At 59.8% G+C, this 17,070-nt stretch overlaps 6 protein-coding genes across 6 annotated transcripts; 3 read left to right on the forward strand and 3 right to left on the reverse strand.

The window, feature by feature from the left end:
• Positions 1 to 1,815: 1,815 nt before the first annotated feature.
• B0T26DRAFT_837148 (P-loop containing nucleoside triphosphate hydrolase protein) lies at positions 1,816 to 7,481 on the forward strand (the record flags this gene model as incomplete). The annotated part of the gene is made up of 13 exons (XM_060447525.1): positions 1,816 to 2,046; positions 2,104 to 2,665; positions 2,828 to 3,331; positions 3,422 to 3,655; positions 3,710 to 4,425; positions 4,624 to 5,006; positions 5,046 to 5,206; positions 5,270 to 5,393; positions 5,481 to 5,552; positions 5,600 to 5,715; positions 5,782 to 6,400; positions 6,457 to 6,912; positions 7,077 to 7,481. 13 exons carry the CDS (start codon positions 1,816 to 1,818, stop codon positions 7,324 to 7,326), a joined length of 4,428 nt encoding a protein of 1,475 aa, XP_060291297.1. The 3' UTR covers positions 7,327 to 7,481.
• Positions 7,482 to 7,497: 16 nt separating this feature from the next.
• B0T26DRAFT_875436 (uncharacterized protein) lies at positions 7,498 to 9,067 on the reverse strand (the record flags this gene model as incomplete). Its single annotated transcript, XM_060448068.1, has 1 exon — positions 7,498 to 9,067. One exon carries the CDS (start codon positions 9,065 to 9,067, stop codon positions 7,538 to 7,540), a length of 1,530 nt encoding a protein of 509 aa, XP_060291298.1. The 3' UTR covers positions 7,498 to 7,537.
• A 661-nt stretch (positions 9,068 to 9,728) lies between these two features.
• Positions 9,729 to 11,582, reverse strand: B0T26DRAFT_657008 (major facilitator superfamily domain-containing protein; the record flags this gene model as incomplete). The annotated part of the gene is made up of 5 exons (XM_060438750.1): positions 9,729 to 10,334; positions 10,396 to 10,714; positions 10,775 to 11,000; positions 11,078 to 11,157; positions 11,224 to 11,582. The coding sequence occupies 5 exons, from the start codon at positions 11,580 to 11,582 to the stop codon at positions 9,729 to 9,731; spliced, it is 1,590 nt and encodes a 529-aa protein (XP_060291299.1).
• On the forward strand, positions 11,284 to 12,426 carry B0T26DRAFT_725762 (uncharacterized protein). Its single transcript, XM_060442789.1, has one exon. The coding sequence runs from the start codon at positions 11,655 to 11,657 to the stop codon at positions 12,270 to 12,272; it is 618 nt and encodes a 205-aa protein (XP_060291300.1). The 5' UTR covers positions 11,284 to 11,654; the 3' UTR covers positions 12,273 to 12,426.
• A 1,417-nt stretch (positions 12,427 to 13,843) lies between these two features.
• On the reverse strand, positions 13,844 to 14,174 carry B0T26DRAFT_725763 (uncharacterized protein; the record flags this gene model as incomplete). Its single annotated transcript, XM_060442790.1, has 1 exon — positions 13,844 to 14,174. A coding segment is annotated over one exon (184 nt), but the record flags the coding sequence as incomplete, so codon positions are not given.
• A 1,286-nt stretch (positions 14,175 to 15,460) lies between these two features.
• Positions 15,461 to 16,440, forward strand: B0T26DRAFT_788870 (uncharacterized protein; the record flags this gene model as incomplete). The annotated part of the gene is made up of 5 exons (XM_060446826.1): positions 15,461 to 15,531; positions 15,646 to 15,710; positions 15,787 to 15,885; positions 15,945 to 16,075; positions 16,135 to 16,440. 5 exons carry the CDS (start codon positions 15,461 to 15,463, stop codon positions 16,438 to 16,440), a joined length of 672 nt encoding a protein of 223 aa, XP_060291302.1.
• Positions 16,441 to 17,070: the final 630 nt, after the last annotated feature.

Raw genomic sequence — 17,070 nt, forward strand, 5'->3', positions numbered from 1 at the left:
GGGCATTGCGGTTTTTGGCAGGTCGATCTCGCTGTTATATATCCCGTCTCTTGGCCTGGCCGAGAGAAGAGTCTGCGGAGGCCCAAGGGAATAAGCTCGTCTTGTCTGATCTGGGCCGCCTGCGGTGCGAGGTCGGCTACGTACTCGCTGGGTAATTATTCCCTCACAGGCTCCAGGCTCCGTGGATTATATAGGTGCCGTGGACGGCCGCGGCGTAAAGGGAAACCCGCGTGTCGATCGCGCTGCGCGGCGGCACGAGCCAGCCAACCAGGCGCGCCCGGGTCCGCAAATAGGCAGCTGGCTAGCATCGGGCGCGAGGCAGCTGGCTAGCATCGGGCGAGAAGCGCGCTGGACAGCGACACATTAGCCAGCCGCACCGCGGCAGTGCAAGCGGAGACACTTCTGCAGTGCAAGCGGAGACACTTCTGCAGTGCAAGCGGAGACGGTTCTGTAGTGCAAGCGGAGACGGTTCTGCAGTGCAAGCGGAGACGGCGTCTGCAGCCCCGAGAGGGGAAGTTGACTTGTTGGGGCGAGCATCGGCGCAAGCGGCTGAGGACGCTGGAAGGTAGTAGTCGATGACCGCATCTGCGACGCTGGCCGAGAAATCAATGCCGTCGGCCAGCCGTGTCACGCAACGTGTCAGCTCGGGGAGGCGAGCCATGTCAGGGCCAGGAACCAAGCAGCCCCAAGCCACGCCCGGGCCGAGAGGCGCATCTGCATCCATCTCAGTGCCACGCCAAAAACAAGAATCCGAAGATGTGCTACCGGTTCGCCCCCGACCGCCACCACGACGTCACGTCGATATGGCCCAATGGCAGACCCGAGTTCTGCCAGGATAGCATGCGCGCCGGGGGCCAAGACCCCTGCTTCCCGCGCAGCGACTGGCCTAGCGCAAAAGTTGACACCTGCGAGCTGCGGCAGGGATCAGGGAATATTAGCCGGCGGCCGACGCCCCACGGGCCGAAATCCGGGGTTGTACAACCACCACTCCTCGTCTCCTCTGACCGGAAAGCGGCATTGCGAGCACGACGCTGCTGCCGCTGCCGCTGCCGCTGCCGCTGCATGTCGACACAGCACGACTTTATGACGATGGGTCACGATGACGATGACGGGTAGAAGTCTGCCGATGGCTGGGCATCTCGTCCTTGGCAGCGTTTGCAGGCAGCGTCTCATCGCGGACGAGATGTAGTCGACTTGCCTGATATGGATATCTAGTCCGCTGCATGCAGGTTGTCGACGGCGTGGGCGAGGGGCGAGGGGCGAGAGGTCAAAACCAAGGTTGGGCGAAAAAAAGGGGGAACCCAAACAAGGTTGAAAAACGGAAAGAAAATAAATGAAAAAAAAACCATCTCCGGTGATCGCCAGCCCCAACACCAGGAATAGACAGAAGCCAATACAGTGAGGGCAGCGGCATGGAAATTAATATGTATGAGCCGCGACCCAGGACCTTGTGCGTGCGTCCTCCCCGTGTTTCTCCGCCTCGCAGCCAGTCCCTAGCCTAACGCGCGCCGTGCCCCGTCGATCGCGCCGCTCCTTCCCCAGATTTTCGTTTCCCCTGCGTGTATAACCACTATAGCCTGCTTGTGTGCGCGAGAGTGAGGGCCTTGCAGAAAGAAAGAACAAAGAAAGAAAAAAACAAAGAAAAAAAAACAAAGAAAGAAAAGAAAAAACGAGAAAGAGAAAAACCAAAGAAAGAAAAAAAAAAGAGAGAAAAAAAAAGAAAGAAAGAAAAAAAAAAAAAAGAAAGAAGAAAAAAGAAAAGAAAGAAAGAAAGAAAAAAAATCTCGTACTATTCTTTTTTGAAACTTCAACGCCATGGCCCAGTCCCCGGCGACGCAGTGCGACGGCGTCGACGACTCGTTCGGCCCATACGCAGGCAGCGCTTGTCGCGGCGGCTTCGACTTCACGCTGCTCTTCGAAGAGTCCGTCCTGACACTGCTGCCGCTCGGGCTGCTGCTGGCCGTGCTGCCGCTGCGCGTGTGGTTCCTCCTGAAGCGCGAACGCAAGCTCACGGCGGCCGGAAACCCCCTGGCTGCCGTCAAGATTGTGAGCACTTGACTAAGTACACCGCTCAGAAGATGCCGCCCGCTGACCCCAGCCCAGTCCTCCTGGCTCGCCCTCGCCGGTCTCCAGCTCGCAACACTCGTCCTCTGGACATATCCACCAGCAGCGCGGACACGAACCACGCTCGCCACGGCCGCGCTGGCACCGCTCGCCACGCTCAGCTCATGTCTCCTGTCGCATCTCGAACACACGCGCGCCGTGCGGCCGTCCTCACTGCTCGGCATCTTCCTCCTCTCCACACTGCTGTTCGACGCAGCGCACACGCGCACGCTCTGGCTCCGCGCCGGCTCCCAGAGTAACGGCCACGACCACAATGGCAACAAATCCCTGGCACACCTGTCCGTGGCCGCCGCAGCAGCGAAAGCGGCCGTGCTCGTCGCCGAAGCCGTCGAGAAACGCCGCCTGCTGCGACCCGCCGTGCGCGCCCTGCACCCGCCCGAGGCGACGAGCGGCGTGTTTAGTCGCGTGTTCTTCGCCTGGCTTAATGCCCTGTTCCGTGCCGGCTTCGGTCGTGTGCTGGTTGTGGATGATCTGTTTGCGCTGGACAAACACCTCCAGGCTGCGTTCTGCCACGCGCGGCTAAGAGCGGCGTGGGCTTTGGGTGCGTTTTGGGGGTTTTCCTCGTTGCTTTGTTGTGCTGCGTTATTTTGCCAGACCTTTCTCGCTTCATCCTGCTCTTTGCCGCTTATCCTGCTCTTTGCCGCTTATCCTGCTCTTTGCCGCTTATCCTGCTCTTTGCCGCTTGCTAACACACCACACACAGTAACCCAGAAATCACCACACGCGCTCCTCCGCGCCTCGTTCGGCGTGCTCAAGTGGCCGATCGCACACTCGCTTTTCCCGCGGGCCTGCCTGACCGCGCTCACATTCAGCCAGCCGTTCCTGATCAACCGCGCAATCAAGCTCTCGCAGGAACCCATCACGCCGGCAACAACACAGGCGGGCTACGGGCTGATCGGCGCGTATTTCCTCGTGTACGTCGGCATCGCCGCCAGCATGGGCCAGTACCAGCACCGCACGTTCCGCACCGTCATCATGCTGCGCGGCGCGCTCGTGGCCGCCGTCTACGCCAAGACGGCCACGCTCGGGCTCGGCGTCGACCCGGCGGCCGCCATGACGCTCATGAGCGCCGACATGGAGCGCATCGTCCAGGGCTGCCAGACCATGCACGAAGTCTGGGCGAATGCAGCCGAGGTGGGTGTCGCCATCTTCCTCCTGCAGCAGCAGCTCGGTGTTGCGTGCGTCGTTCCTGTTGTGGTTTCTGTTGGTAAGTCTGTTGTGTCGCTACTCGCAGAATGACAAGAATGACAAGAATGACAAGACTGACTGACTGACTGGCTGGCTGACTGGCTGTTAGTGGCGCTGCTCGGCTCGCTCGTGGCCATGAACTTCATCGTGTCGCGCCAGGCCATGTGGCTCGAGGCCATTGAGCGGCGCATCTCGGCCACGGCGGCCATGCTGGCGGCCATGAAGGGCGTCAAGATGTGCGGGCTGAGAGACACGCTGCTGGCCAGCCTGCAGCAGCTGCGCGTCGACGAGCTGCGCATCTCGAAGCGCTTCCGCAAGCTGATCATCTGGAACATGGTGTTTGGTGCGTCGCCCCTCGCAGCCCGCTAGCCGGGCTAGTCACTGACAGTCTGGCCAGCATACGTGACGCAGGTGTTCGCGCCGGTCCTGACGTTTGCCGTCTTCTCGGCGCGCGCCCGCGACGCCGACGCCAACACCGAGACGCTCGACACGGCGCGCGTGTTCACGGCGCTGTCGCTGTTTGCGCTGCTCTCGGAGCCGCTGGCGTCGCTGATCATGTCGCTGGCGGCGTTTCTAGGCGGCGTCGGCAGCTTCGCGCGCATCCAGGCCTTTCTCGAGTCGGCCGAGCGTGCCGACACGCGCGTGCGCGCCCCTGACCATGTCTCCGACACCGGCACCGACACGGAAAAACCCACACCACCTGATGCCGTCACCGTCCACGCCGGCGCCTTCGGCTGGGACGCCGCCGAGGCGCCGCTGCTGGCCGACATCTCGCTCGCCATCCCGCGGAACAAACTCACCATGGTCGTCGGGCCCGTCGGCTGCGGCAAGTCGACGCTGCTGCACGCGCTGCTGGGCGAGGTGCCGGCGCGCGGGGGCTCCGTGGCCCTGTCTGCGGCCGGCGTCGCCTACTGCGCCCAGACGCCGTGGCACACGAACGGCTCCGTGCGCGACGCCATCGTCGGAGCTGCTGCTGATTACGACGAGAAGTGGTACGCCCGCGTCGTGCGCGCCTGCGCCCTGCTGCGCGACTTCCGCCAGCTGCCCAGGGGCGATGCGTCGCGCATTGGCAGTGGCGGTGTTGCGCTGAGTGGTGGGCAGGGACAGCGCATCGTATGTACCGCCTCATTTCTGTCTTTGTTTACTGCTTCTGTCTTTGTTTACTTGTCGCCTCCTTTCTGTCTTTGTTTACTGCTTCTGTCTTTGTTTACTTGCCGCCTCCTTTCTGTCTTTGTTTACTGCCTCTGTCTTTGTTTACTTGCGCCCTTTCCTTCCGTCTTGTTTTTGTCTCGTGCTGACTCGCGCTGCCAGGCCCTTGCCCGCGCCGTGTACGCGCGCCGCGAGCTGGTGCTGCTGGACGACGCGCTCAGCGGGCTCGACGTGGCGACCGAGAACCACGTGTTCCACAGCCTGCTGGGCGGCAACGGGCTGCTGCGCGAGCTGGGCGCGACCGTGGTGCTGGCGTCGTCGTCGGCCGCGCGCCTGCCCTACGCCGACCACGTCGTGGTCCTGAGTCCCAGCGGCACCATCGCCGCCCAGGGATCGTATGCCGCGCTCAACGACGCCGGCGGCTACGTGTCGTCGTTCGCGCTGCCCCGCGCCGACTGGGCGGGTGTGGCTGCGGATACGGTTGACGACGGGAGTAGTAGTAGCTGTACTGACTTTGATGAAGAGCGCGATGGTACGAGTCTCGGGTCGAAGCCTGACGGTGCTGCCAAGTCGTCGTCGTCGAGCGAGTCGGCTCCGCCCCGCGACGACGAGCCCGAGCCCGACACCAGCCGGCAGATGGGCGACGTGCAGATTTACGTGTACTACGTGCGTTCAGTGGGCTGGTGGGCCAGCCTTGTGTTTGTCGTCGCCATTGTCGGCTTTGTGTTTTGCCAGTCGTTCCCGAGTGAGTGCTGCTGCTGCGAGACCGTCACCGTGGCGGTGTTGTGCTAATTGTGACCAATGCAAGACGTGTGGGTGCAATGGTGGGCGGCCGACAATGAGGCCCATCCCAACAGCCGGCTGGGCTACTGGCTCGGCATCTACGCCATGCTCGGGGGTGCCGCTATTGTGTGCCTGGGCGTGAGCTGCTGGTAAGCTCACTTTTCCACACTGAAGCACTTTTCCACATGGAAGCACTTTTCCACATTGAAGCAAAAGACAACGCTGATGCGAGCTAGGCAAATGATCATCACCATGGTCCCGCGTTCCGGCGAGCGGTTCCACCTGGCCCTGCTCGACACGGTCTTGAGGTAAGCCCCCCGCCCCTTGACTGTTCTCTACAAAGGCTGACTGGCAGTGCGCCCATGTCCTTCTTCGCCACGACCGACTCGGGCATTACCATGAACCGCTTCAGCCAGGACCTGCAGCTGATCGACATGGAGCTGCCCATCGCCGCGCTCAACACGTTTGCTAGTGAGCCAGTCCCCTGCCCCTTGGCCCCGCCCAACACAGACAGACAACACGTGCTCACCGCAACAGCGTTCGTGCTCTGCCTCGCGCAGATGGCGCTGATTGGCGTGGGGTCCGTGTACGCGGCCGTGTCGTTCCCCGTGGTGCTGGGCGCCCTGTACGGGATCCAGAAGGTGTACCTGCGCACGTCGCGGCAGCTGCGGCTGATGGACCTCGAGACCAAGGCGCCGCTGTACACGCTGTTCGAGGAGACGCTGGGCGGCCTGGCGACGGTGCGCGCGTTTGGGTGGCAGGGCGCGCTGGCCACCAAGAACGACGCGCTGCTGGACCGCTCGCAGCGACCCTTCTACCTGCTGTTCGCCGTGCAGCGCTGGCTGACGCTCGTGCTGGATTTGCTCGTTGCGGCTGTCGCCGTGCTGCTGGTTGTGCTTGTTGTCGAGCTGCGCGGGACCGTGGCCGCTGGCGGCGTCGGCCTCGCCCTGCTGAACGTTGTCCAGTTCAGCCAGAACATCAAGCTGCTCGTCACCTTCTGGACCATGCTCGAGACGCACATCGGCTCTGTCGCCCGCGTCAAGACCTTTACCGAGACGGCCGTGGCTGAGGATCTGCCTAGCGAGGCCGATGTGCCGCCGCCCGACTGGCCTGCCGCCGGCGCCATCGAGCTGGAGGATCTGTCTGCGGCTTACAAGTGGGTTCCCAGTCTCGAGCGGGGTCTCGTTCAGTTTCGCTGACTGAATTTCTTAGCGGCGACGACTTGGTCCTCAAGCACGTGTCTCTCTCCGTCAGGGCAGGTGAGAAGATCGGCGTGTGCGGGCGCACGGGCAGCGGCAAGACTTCATTGGTGGCGAGCCTGTTCCGGCTGCTGGAGCTGCGGGGCGGGCGCATCCGCGTCGACGGCGTCGACCTGGCCACGCTGCCGCGCCAGGAGGTGCGCCGCCGCATCGTCGCCGTGCCCCAGCACCCGTTCCTTCTCAAGGGCTCCGTGCGCCTCAACGCCGACCCCGCCGGCGCCGCCGCCGACGATGCTATCGTGGCTGCCCTGCGCAGCGTGCAGCTGCTGGACACCGTCGAACGCGCTGGTGGCCTGGGTGTCGATATCGAGGGTGTGAATCTGTCCAGTGGCCAGCGCCAGCTGTTTTGTCTCGCCCGCGCCATGCTGCGCTCCAGCACCATCCTCGTCCTCGACGAAGCCACGAGCAGGTATGTGGCTCTGTGACCCTGAGACTCGGTGCATGTGGCTCTGTGGCCCTGAGACTCGGTGCATGTGGCTCTCTGACCCCGAGACTCGGTGCATGTGGCTCTCTGACCCCGAAACTCGGTGCATGCTTGTTGTGTTTGACCTCCGCTAACGCGCACACATGCAGCATCGACGCCAAGACGGAGGAGACGATGCAGCGGCTGATCCGCAAGCGCTTCGCCAGCCACACCGTCATCGCCGTAGCCCACAGGCTGGACACCATCATGGACTTTGACAAGGTGGCCGTGCTCGACGGCGGCCGGCTGGTCGAATTCGACAGCCCGTACGCCCTGCTGGACCAGCCCGGGTCCGCCTTTGCGCGGCTGTACAGCGCGACGGTTGCTGACGAGGACGACGTGCAAGGTATGGTGAGCTGAGCGTGTTGTCAGGGGGTCGGCAATGACAGTATAAATAAACCCCCTGCCAAAACTGGTTAAGCGCTTCTGTTTTATTCATTGATACCTATTTACTGTGCTGTGCCGGCCCCAGACTCTGTGCGAACCGTGCATGTAGTTGTTTATCTGCCTGCCTTGTAGGTAGGTAGGTTTATCTGCCTGCCTTGTAGGTAGGTATCTTGACTGTCCGACCTCACTCGAACCCGTCCGGAATTACATCGTCAAACCCGGTCATGTCCCCACTACCGAACTTGACGCCCTTGAACAGGCCGCCGTTGGTTCGCAGCTCAAACGGCCCGGCCTCGATCGGGCCGTCGGTGACCGCGGGGTCCTCGTTGGCGGGATCCTCGCCGGCGCCCGATTCGCCGTTCCCCTTGTTGACGTCGCCGCTGACTTGCTTGCCCTCGCCGTTCTTGGCCGAGTTGGTCAGCTCGTTCTTCTCCTTCTCGTCCGCCGAGTCCAGCTCGCTGTGGTTGTCGCTGTGGTCGCTCTCGCCGCCGCTGTCGTCGCCATTCTCCGAGCGGCCGCTGGCGGGCGACGGCGGCGGGGCGCGCTCGCCTTGCGGCCCTGTTTCGTTGGGGTCGATGTCGTTCTGGTCGTTGGCGCGCTCGCGAATCTCCTGCAGTAGCCGCCGGCGCTGCTCCTGCTCCTGCTGCAGCCCGTGGTGGATCTGCAAGAGGACGAGCCCGAAACCGGCGAGCCTGGTCAGCCACGCCAGGAGAGTGAAGTACCACGGCGGGTTGGATGGCCCCCCGCTGACCGTCCCCATGATGTTGGGCTTGCCCGTCGGCGCCGTCGCCCCGGCCGCCCACTTGAGGCCCCAGAACTGGTTGCCCGCGTACGGGTCGGCTCTGGTCGAGTGGTCAGTACTGATGAAGGCCGCTTGTAGATTGAACGTGTTGCCGCCGACGCCGGCCTCGATCTTGAGGAACTCGCTGACAAAGGAGAAGGTCGTGATGGCTGTGCCGCTGTACTGCAGCGAGCCGTCGGTGCCGATGACGAGCGTGTCGCTGGTCGACACCCACTTCTGGGAGCCGGCGTCGTACTCGTTGATCGAGTACGTGTCGGCCCACTGAGCCAGCGCGCTGCCCGCCGACGGCAGCGCGTGGTCGATGGCGCTGCTGGGGTCGCTGGTGATCTCGCTGGCAAAGTCGGCGGGGAAGCGCCCGACGCGCCCGTAAATGTTGGGCTGGCCGCCGGCCGGGTAGCTCCCGAACGGCGCGAACTGGCCCTTGAACTGCGGCCCGATGTAGATGTTGGGGCCCGTGGGCGGTGCCGTGCCGGGCCCGAGGTTGAGGTCGACGAAGCTGACAAAGGTGAGCGAGCCGCTGGACGTGTTCTTGTCCGCCGTCCACGCGAGGGTGCCGTTGGTGAAGGTGTAGCCGATGAGGGCCACGTCGTTGATCGTGACGGAGCCGGCGGCGACCGTCACGGTGGGGCCGCCGGGCTGCCCGTTGAGGAACGTGTTGTAGGTGCCAGAGAAGGACGTGAGCGACTTGTTGCTCCAATTGTCCCACACGTAGTTGACCTCGGGGAGCGACGTGTTGTAGCCCTTGGACGTGAACCACGCCGTCATGTCCCCGCCGGCCGCCGACGCGTTCAAGAACTCGTCCTGCAGCTCTTGGTTGAGCCAGGCATCTTCGATGAACTTCTCGGCGTCCGCAATGGATGGGGTGGCCGCTGGACCGGGCGGGCTGGTTGGGGTCGGCATGACGGCCGGCATGACTGAGGAAAATGCGGATGATGGCCGGATAATTCTGCCTGAACTTGCTCAACACATTTCTGAGAGACCGAGACAGCAGCGAGGTCATGACAACATATTTAAGCTCCCCTTCATCGGGTACATGTCGTCGGGATCGGCCGTGCGTTGGGGGAGGGGGGGAGGGAAATCCCACACGCGTCGGGTAAGAGCAGGGGTAGAGTCAAGGGGTTATTGCGGTGGCGGGCCAGACCAGTCTTCTCAAAAGAGTCGCTAATTCGATGCAGATAGCTCAAAGGGGTCAAACTTGGACTATAGAGGACTTGGCAGCATTTTAGACGCCAAAGTCGCCTTGGCGTCGAGATTTGGCTGGCTGAAACGAGGCACCGTTCCCGTTTAGGGCAGCTGAAGCGTGTTTTCTCACTAGCGCCCTGGCTGATGCAAGTGCCGCATCGTTCTAGAACCAGGCCAGGACTTATCACACCAATAGTCGAGGTCTTGGAGAGGCGACCGTCAATAGTCCATGAAAGGCAGCGAGTCTAGACGTCAACTACCGGCGACACCGACACCGTTGCGGAAAAAGTAGTCGAGGAAGATGACTAGGTACACGATTGTTTCAGGCAGGGAACACAGCAGACAGCAGCCAACCTCGATACCACAGCCAATGAGAAGAAACGTCGACTGGCTAGCTGGTGGCAAAGTTGAGAGGGCCGGACCACACCCGCAAGGCCTTGCCCCAGCGCAGCAGGACGAGGATGAGCGCAAAGGCGGTGGCGCAGATGGCGGCCTGGATGCCGAAGCTGAGCTTAGTGCCCTGGGCCGTGGCCCATGTGACCTGCTCGTACGAGATGATGAAGCCGCCGAGCGTGCGGGCAAAGTTGAGCCAGGCCGACACCTCGCCCGAGGCCTCTGGGTAGCTGTCGAGACAATAGCTGCTAAGCGACACGGTGGTGATCATCATGCCGAACACGTACAGGCCCCAGCACACGCTCGTCGCCATGTAGTGCCACCCGTTGGCGAAGCACTGCCCGATCAGCACCAGCCCCACCACCACCAGGGGCATCGAGAAGAACATGGCCCGCAGCCGCACCTCGGGCTCAAAGTGGCCCTTGTGCGTGCCGATGTACTGCCGCGCCAGCGCGTCGAACAGCCAGTGGCCCACCGCCTCGCCCAGCGCCACTGCCACGACGGGTGTGAAATAAAAGAAACCCACCTGCCGCGGCCCAAAGTCGTACAGAGGCGTGACGAACAGGGCCAGCGTCGTGTTGATGCCCACGGCCCACGCAAATGTCTGCACGGCTGTCAGCAAGTCCGGTCGCGCATCCGTCCAACCGTCGCTCCGGCCCACTCACCAAGACGTAGAAGCCGCACGACACCAGGATGACGGGCTTGAGCAGCACGCGGACGGTGCGCCTGCAGGCCTCGGGGAACGTGTTGCGCAGGTGGCGCGACTGCCACTGGGCATGACCCGTCAGCCGGGCGAGCCGGCTGCCGCGCGGCGGCGGCGGGATGCTCCTGTCGTAGTACGTCTCCTGCAGGAAGCCGACGACCAGCCCGAATCCCAGCACGTTGAGCGCAAAGTAGACCCAGAACGGGACCGGCCACGGCTGCGTCTCGGTCTCGAAGGCGGCGAGCAGCGGGCCGAGGTACGGGCTCATGACGACGAAGGAGCTGTCCAATGTCATTAGGACGAGGGGGTGTGCCACTTTTTAAGAAGAGAAAAAGACCCACGCCCAGATGTTGATCTTGCGCGCGCGCTCGTGGAAGAAGAACATGTCCTGGATGAACATGAGGCCGCCGGCCTGGGTGACGGTCGAGAAGAAGCCGTTGAGGATGCGCGCGCCCATGAAGGACTCGAACGACGTCGCGCCCGCGCACCACGCCGCCGTCGCCGTCGCGCACAGCAGGAACCAGAACACGACCGGCAGCCGCCCGAAATAGGCGCTGAGGATTACGACTGCGCATTTGTTGTTAGACAGTCATTCGTTAGGGGGGGTAGGGGCGGTAGGGGCGGTAGGGGCGGTAGTTATTTACCAAACACGCCGCCCGCACCCAGCATAAACACGTTGCCCGCCTGCGACCGGTTGACCTCGTCAGGCGTCATGTGCCACTCGCTACCCGTAAAATCAGCACCAGCACACTGCTTTCGGACCACCAGCAGCAACGGCCTCATTACTTACACAGACTGCGGCAGCAGCGTGACGGCGCCGGTGGCGCTGCCAAAGTCGGGCAGGAACGACGTCAGCGAGATGATGAACAGAACCGTGTGCTTGCGGGCCCAGCTCCAGTTGAGCGGGTCCTGGGGGTTGTCGCTGGGCTGCGGGATGAGGCGCGTGTGGCCGTCGCTGGCCAGCTTGGCGCCAGCGCCGCCGCCGTCGAGGGCTGCCGCGTCGATGATGTAGCCCTCGCCCTCGTGGAACTCGTGCAGCCGCTCCGTCTTGGTCTGGAACTCGGCGTGTGCCGCCGCCGTCTTCTCGCCGCTGCCGTTGCCCGCCTCGAGCTCCGGATCCGACGCCTCGGCGTGAGGTTTGCTGTCCATGATGGCTACGCGGTGGGGAACTTGTGGATTCTGTAGAGATGCGGACGAGCAAGACTCAAGACGTCTAGTGTCATGACACACAGACGCACAGGAGGACGACGCGCCGCTTATAATCACGCCTGCAACGTGTGCACTTGGGCGTCGCCTCCCAGATCCCGAAGCGGCGTTACACAGGTTCTGAAGATAGCAGCGACTCGGATAAACGGCAGGAATCCGTTGCGGGCAGGCCATGATTGCTATTATAATACACGACGAGTGTGGGGAGCAGTGTCCAAAATCCATGCACCGCCGGCCAGGAGTGGCATCGCTGGACGCCGGGCCACCGGGTGCAGGGTGACAGTGACACTGCAGGCGATATTGCCATGCGCTCTCGCCTTTGGTTGGCCGAGCGTGTTGGGGTTGTTAGACGTCGTCGTAGCAGAACAACTGCCGAGATTTGGAGCCGGCCGCGGCGTCACCAGAATGCAAGTGCCGGATAATTCCAATCAATCGCATCGGTTTCGTGCAGCCGCCCATCTCGTCTCGCACGGGACAGGACAGGGGTTCCGTGCGAGGTGCCCCCCAGCGACGCCCCCCCCGCGCGGAGTCGCCGTTCGGGCAGTTATTGCTTGGCATTTGGTTTCCTGGGTCGGGGTCGGATTGCGGCATCCAGGCTTTGCCGTTGTTGATGGCAGGGAAAAGCTGCCATGATAATCTTATTGTTGGAAGAAAAGATGGTTAAATAGAGGAGAACGTTGAAGTGAAAGTGTCCTGTGCTGAGTCAAACTGTCAAGATAACACCGTCTGATACCAGGTGCAGGATCTGTGCAACTGTGAACTGTGTTGTGGCTAATGCCATCCTGAAATGAAAAAAGAAAAGAAGATGATTTGTCTAAGAAGCTAGGGTGCCCTACGAGGGCCTAAATGATTGTGGTAGGGCCGTGCACTAATTACGTAACAAACTGCACCTGTGTAATGTCCTGTTACACGGCTTGTTGGTTCCTGGAAATTGAATACCAAGAGCTTGGCAAGCGGCTGACCGTCGTCCCTACCCGTAATGCCACGGCTCACGTCGCCAACGGTCGACAGTAAGTGGTATAAAAAGCCCTGGCCTGCTGTGTAACCTTCACAAAGGCTTTCTAAGCGCGAATTTTCAATTACACTTGCGCTGTCCTAGAGTTCCGGCCCGCACTGGGACGAAGAGAAGGGGCTGTCCAACAGCTGCAGAGATTCGATCTGCTCGGAGGATGACAGTTTTCAATCAGAAATCACGAGGAAATCATGATTTTGTGACGACCCATCACAATCCGTGTGACGCAGCTGAAGGTCACCCCAAGCTGCAGCGTGTCAATGGGAACTGGTGATGAAGCATGGCTGGCCAGCCTCGATAAAAGAGATCTCAACTAAAAACATGCAGTCCTCCAGGATGGGGTATAGAGTCTGGTAGACATCCCAGGTGAGGTTGGTGAAGGTCGCGAGCTCTGACGGGGCGTAGGCTGGGGAGGTCAAGTTAGTCGCTTGCGCAATGCTTGGGATGGGAGTAGCGAGACCTGGATTGCGTGCAGTGGTGCCGATGACTCGGCGTAAAAAACGTACCATCTCAATACCTACCATTTAAGTTGAGGCAAAAATCTCAATCAAGCTACAAGATCCAAACCCCATAGCCTAGCCTCCAAAATCCACCCTACCCAACACGCGTCATTTCCTCCCTTCATGCCTCCAAGCCCTAACTCCAACCTCTCCCTATTCCCCAAGCCCTCACTCCAACCTCTCCCTATTCCCCAAACCGCATCCCTCTCCAAAATCCCCCCAATCCGCCCCTCCACCAGTGGGTAAACCTTATCATATTTCCCTTACCTATGCGGTATGGTTAGCGTAAACCGAGGAACGTACTGGAATCTCTGCATGGCAACTTTAGTCGAGGGTCCGAAATTAGGCCATACGGCTGCGCAGGCTAGGCTCGCCCATAGCTCACCCTAGCTCACCCTAGCTCACCCTATCTCACCCTAGCTCAGGGCGGCTTAGGGTCCCGCACAAACGTGGAAATTGCTGAGGGCATCTTGGTGTAAAACATTACTCTGCTGCAACGGCCACTGCGCCGCCTCCTCCCACTCCGAGCCATGAGCGATGTCGCGATTACCCTGCCCAGCCTTGCACTCCAACCATGCAGAAACTAATAGCCGGCTTCTAACGTCTGCATAATGCTGCAGCAGTACAAAAACATAGTCAACGTAGCGGGGTGACGCGCACGAAGAGGCTCGAGCAATTCTTCCGACAGTCCACGGCCACCCGAAAACCACACTCAACTCTTCCTTCGCCATGACCTCGACCTCTTTTCCACGAAACACAGCAACGAAGTGACCCCGAGCACGCGGCGACCTTCAACCCCTCCTCAAGTCCTTCGTCCGCCGCCATCCTCGCCTATTTCAATGCACAGAGCTCCCCTTTTTCGAGCGAGAGGCATGCGATGTGGAGGGCAGCCACGGAAAGGAGTTGATGCATGAGGTATAGGAAGCGAATGCTATGGCGGGGGATATCGTCTCTCAGCACGTGTTCCGTGTGGCGTGGAGTGGGAATGGTGCTGTACGTGACTGTAGTGTAGTGATGCATGAGCTCGAGGTTGATTATCCATGCGTCGGTGCTGACTGCAGCTACGTGGGCTTGAGGGGCGACACTCTCGCTCCTTGAAGCGCTGGAATCACCGATGGAAGGCGGGGCCCGAACTCGTCGGGGCAGTCGCTGAACTGCCCTCTGTGCGTCAGCGTTGCCGCCAGATTCGACGAGTCTGCATTGAAAATGGTGTCTCTTGCAAGACGTGCACGGCTGCTTTTTGTCACACGAACTTGCTGTTAGCGTCTAGTTTGAAGATAGGTATCTCGGGGACAGTCCGGACTGGGACAAGGAGGTACGAACCTTGACGCGTCTCTTCTTACACAAAACGCACCCGTTTCAGACTTTCGATACCCGAGCTGTGCCATGACTATTCGTGCCGCGGGGAGGGAGGGGGGACTCTGTCGCGGCCGACGCTGAGCAGCCAGAACCTCCCTGTGCCATAGCGTCGCTATACCCTAGTGCTCTACGCCGTTAGCGCCTTGATCATGGTTCGGTCACTTTTCCGTGTTATCCAGTTCATCTAGGGTCCTCAGGGAACGCTGATGACTAAAGAGGTGTACATGTATCTATTTGATGCTATGCTTATGTTCTTGGTCTCGGCTGTCTTTAACGTCTACATCCGTGGGCGATTTTACGAGGGTGGACTTACGAGGGTGGACTTACGAGGGCGGACACACGAGGGTGGACAAGGGGTTGGTGATGCGTTTGGAGAACAGGGCAATGAGAGGATACTATAGTTCCGAGGTTTAGAGCTTTGCGCGTACCTGGGAAGGCGTGAAGCACATGTCTGCTATTCAGGGGTTTTGGTTAAGGAGTTGGGAGGGGTGTGCCCTTTTTTTTGTCGTAGATAAACACTTCACCTATTGGCGTATAACAACCCTTTAACACGAGGATAGATTTCTTAGTGTGAAAAAATGCGCACAGAATCACGAGTTTCTTGTAATTTCCAAGTTTGGGATATTTTCGCCCTATGGGTGGTCAATTTCTTACCAATCATGAAACCGCCGCTTATACTGCCGGATGGGTATACGCCGAAGTAGAGTCCGCCCGTAAGGGGCCACAGAAGAATTAGGCAGCGCACCCTTTCCGGCTAAATGCAAGAACTAAAAACGGTGGCCAGACCTAACATCTTCTAGGGACATTTAGGTACGCGTTAGATGAACTAGCACTGTAATATGACATCCCGGTCTCGCCGTCAGCCATTTATACTTGGCGAGCCCCCCTTGGCAACTTGGCAGCTTCTCAGCCGCCTTCTTGGCTGCTTCATTTTAACTTGACTTTGAGCCATGTCGGAACTTCAGCGCGAACATGACGACGTTGAGTCGGCCCCATTCTTAGATGACGAAGTCAAGGAGATGTCTCCGCGGGGAGCACCTCTAAGCGATAGAGCTGCACCATCGAAATCGCGGACCCTCATATATCAGTGCTTCCTATACCTTCTTTTCAGTGCTGTTTCCTTTGGTCTTGGCAGGTATTCGTCGACAAACGAGACGAGGGAAAAGAACCTCTTACCGTCTCAATCCATCTTCAGCGAAGGTAAGAGCCTCATTCGCGGCTTTTATTTACAGCAGCCGCACTGCCCCGCCTGCACATGATTGCTAAAATGCAATAGTTTCAACAAAGCTTGTCACTTTTCAACCCGACGAGAGCTACAATGACGATCCGCTGGGGCCAGATGGGCTGTTAAGTCCATGGAGCAAGCTGTCACCACGTGCGTTTCATTCCTCTCGGGGCATACTTCTATTTGGTCTGTTTTTCTGATTTCCACAGCGGGCAAAGGACATGTCCGAGTCGACGACCCATCGGCATGGAAACTTTCGGGCGGCTACCCCCTGAACGACCCGGCCCATTCTGCCGCAGAGGAGTACACGGTGTCCGTGTTCCACCAGGTGCACTGCTTGGTGAGTTGGGAATTCTGAAACGGGCCGAAGAAGCTTTGCTGATGGGCCCACCATAACAGGCAGCAATCAAATCGAAGGTGTCGAAATTGCAAGACTGGTACCACGGAGAGAACGACAAGGAATATCTTGCCTTTGCACTCAGCCAAGAGCACATGCGAGACGATCACATCTACCACTGCATCGACTACATCCGTCAAGCGATCGTGTGCTGCGGTGATACGACGCTGGAAAAATCCAGGACGGTTGATGGCAAGATTGTGCAGGGGGTGGATGGTTGGGGGGTTGAGCATCAGTGTCGAGACTTTAAGGCTATTTTTGCGTATGGTGAGGCCCATCGGACTAATAATGACACGGGGATTGACTGAGGGTTGTCAAAAGGGTACACTATATTCTATCTGGTCCCGTATAACTGGGCCCGTATACTGGTGCAAACGGCGACTTGGTGTTGGTGATGTTGGTGAACGAACGAATATTTCCCAATTTTATCCTCTTCCACCTCCACCTCATCCCGGCGCTTCAACCCTCCACAACAGCTGCCCCCCACTTACTCATCAGTAAAGCTGCTAGGCCCGGTGTATGCCGCATCCCCAGGCCACTCAGACAAAGGCGAAACCGTAACTGACGAACCCGGAATGCGGGCATCGGTCAATACGATACGATACGCCGACGTCGGAGCAGGAAGCCTAGAAGCCCCCTCGCGCACTGCGGGGTCGTCCCGAATATGCACAGCCCGTCCGAGGCGCACAAATTGGCCCTCTGCAACCGCCCAGAGCTCTGTGCGATCGCGAAAAATCGTCTTCCGACGTACCATACGCAAAGCTGGCAATGCGAAGCGGATTTCGTCTGCCTTGCATGCTTTCAGAAGCCAAAAGCATGCAATAGCAGTTAAAAACGAGGGTATTCCAAGTGTGTATATTGTGTTGTGTTGTAAGAAGGGAAAAACAGGCCTGCGCCTAGAAGCCCAAAGACCAGTGTTAACGTGCTAAAAAGGCGGT

This window comes from Lasiosphaeria miniovina, assembly GCF_030549165.1.
Source record: "Lasiosphaeria miniovina strain SMH2392-1A chromosome Unknown B0T26scaffold_7, whole genome shotgun sequence".
NCBI lineage: Eukaryota > Fungi > Ascomycota > Sordariomycetes > Sordariales > Lasiosphaeriaceae > Lasiosphaeria > Lasiosphaeria miniovina.

Coding starts and splice junctions, on each gene's coding strand:
- B0T26DRAFT_725762 (XM_060442789.1), top strand. CDS start 11,655: ATGACACACAGACGCACAGGAGGACGACGCGCCGCTTATAATCACGCC.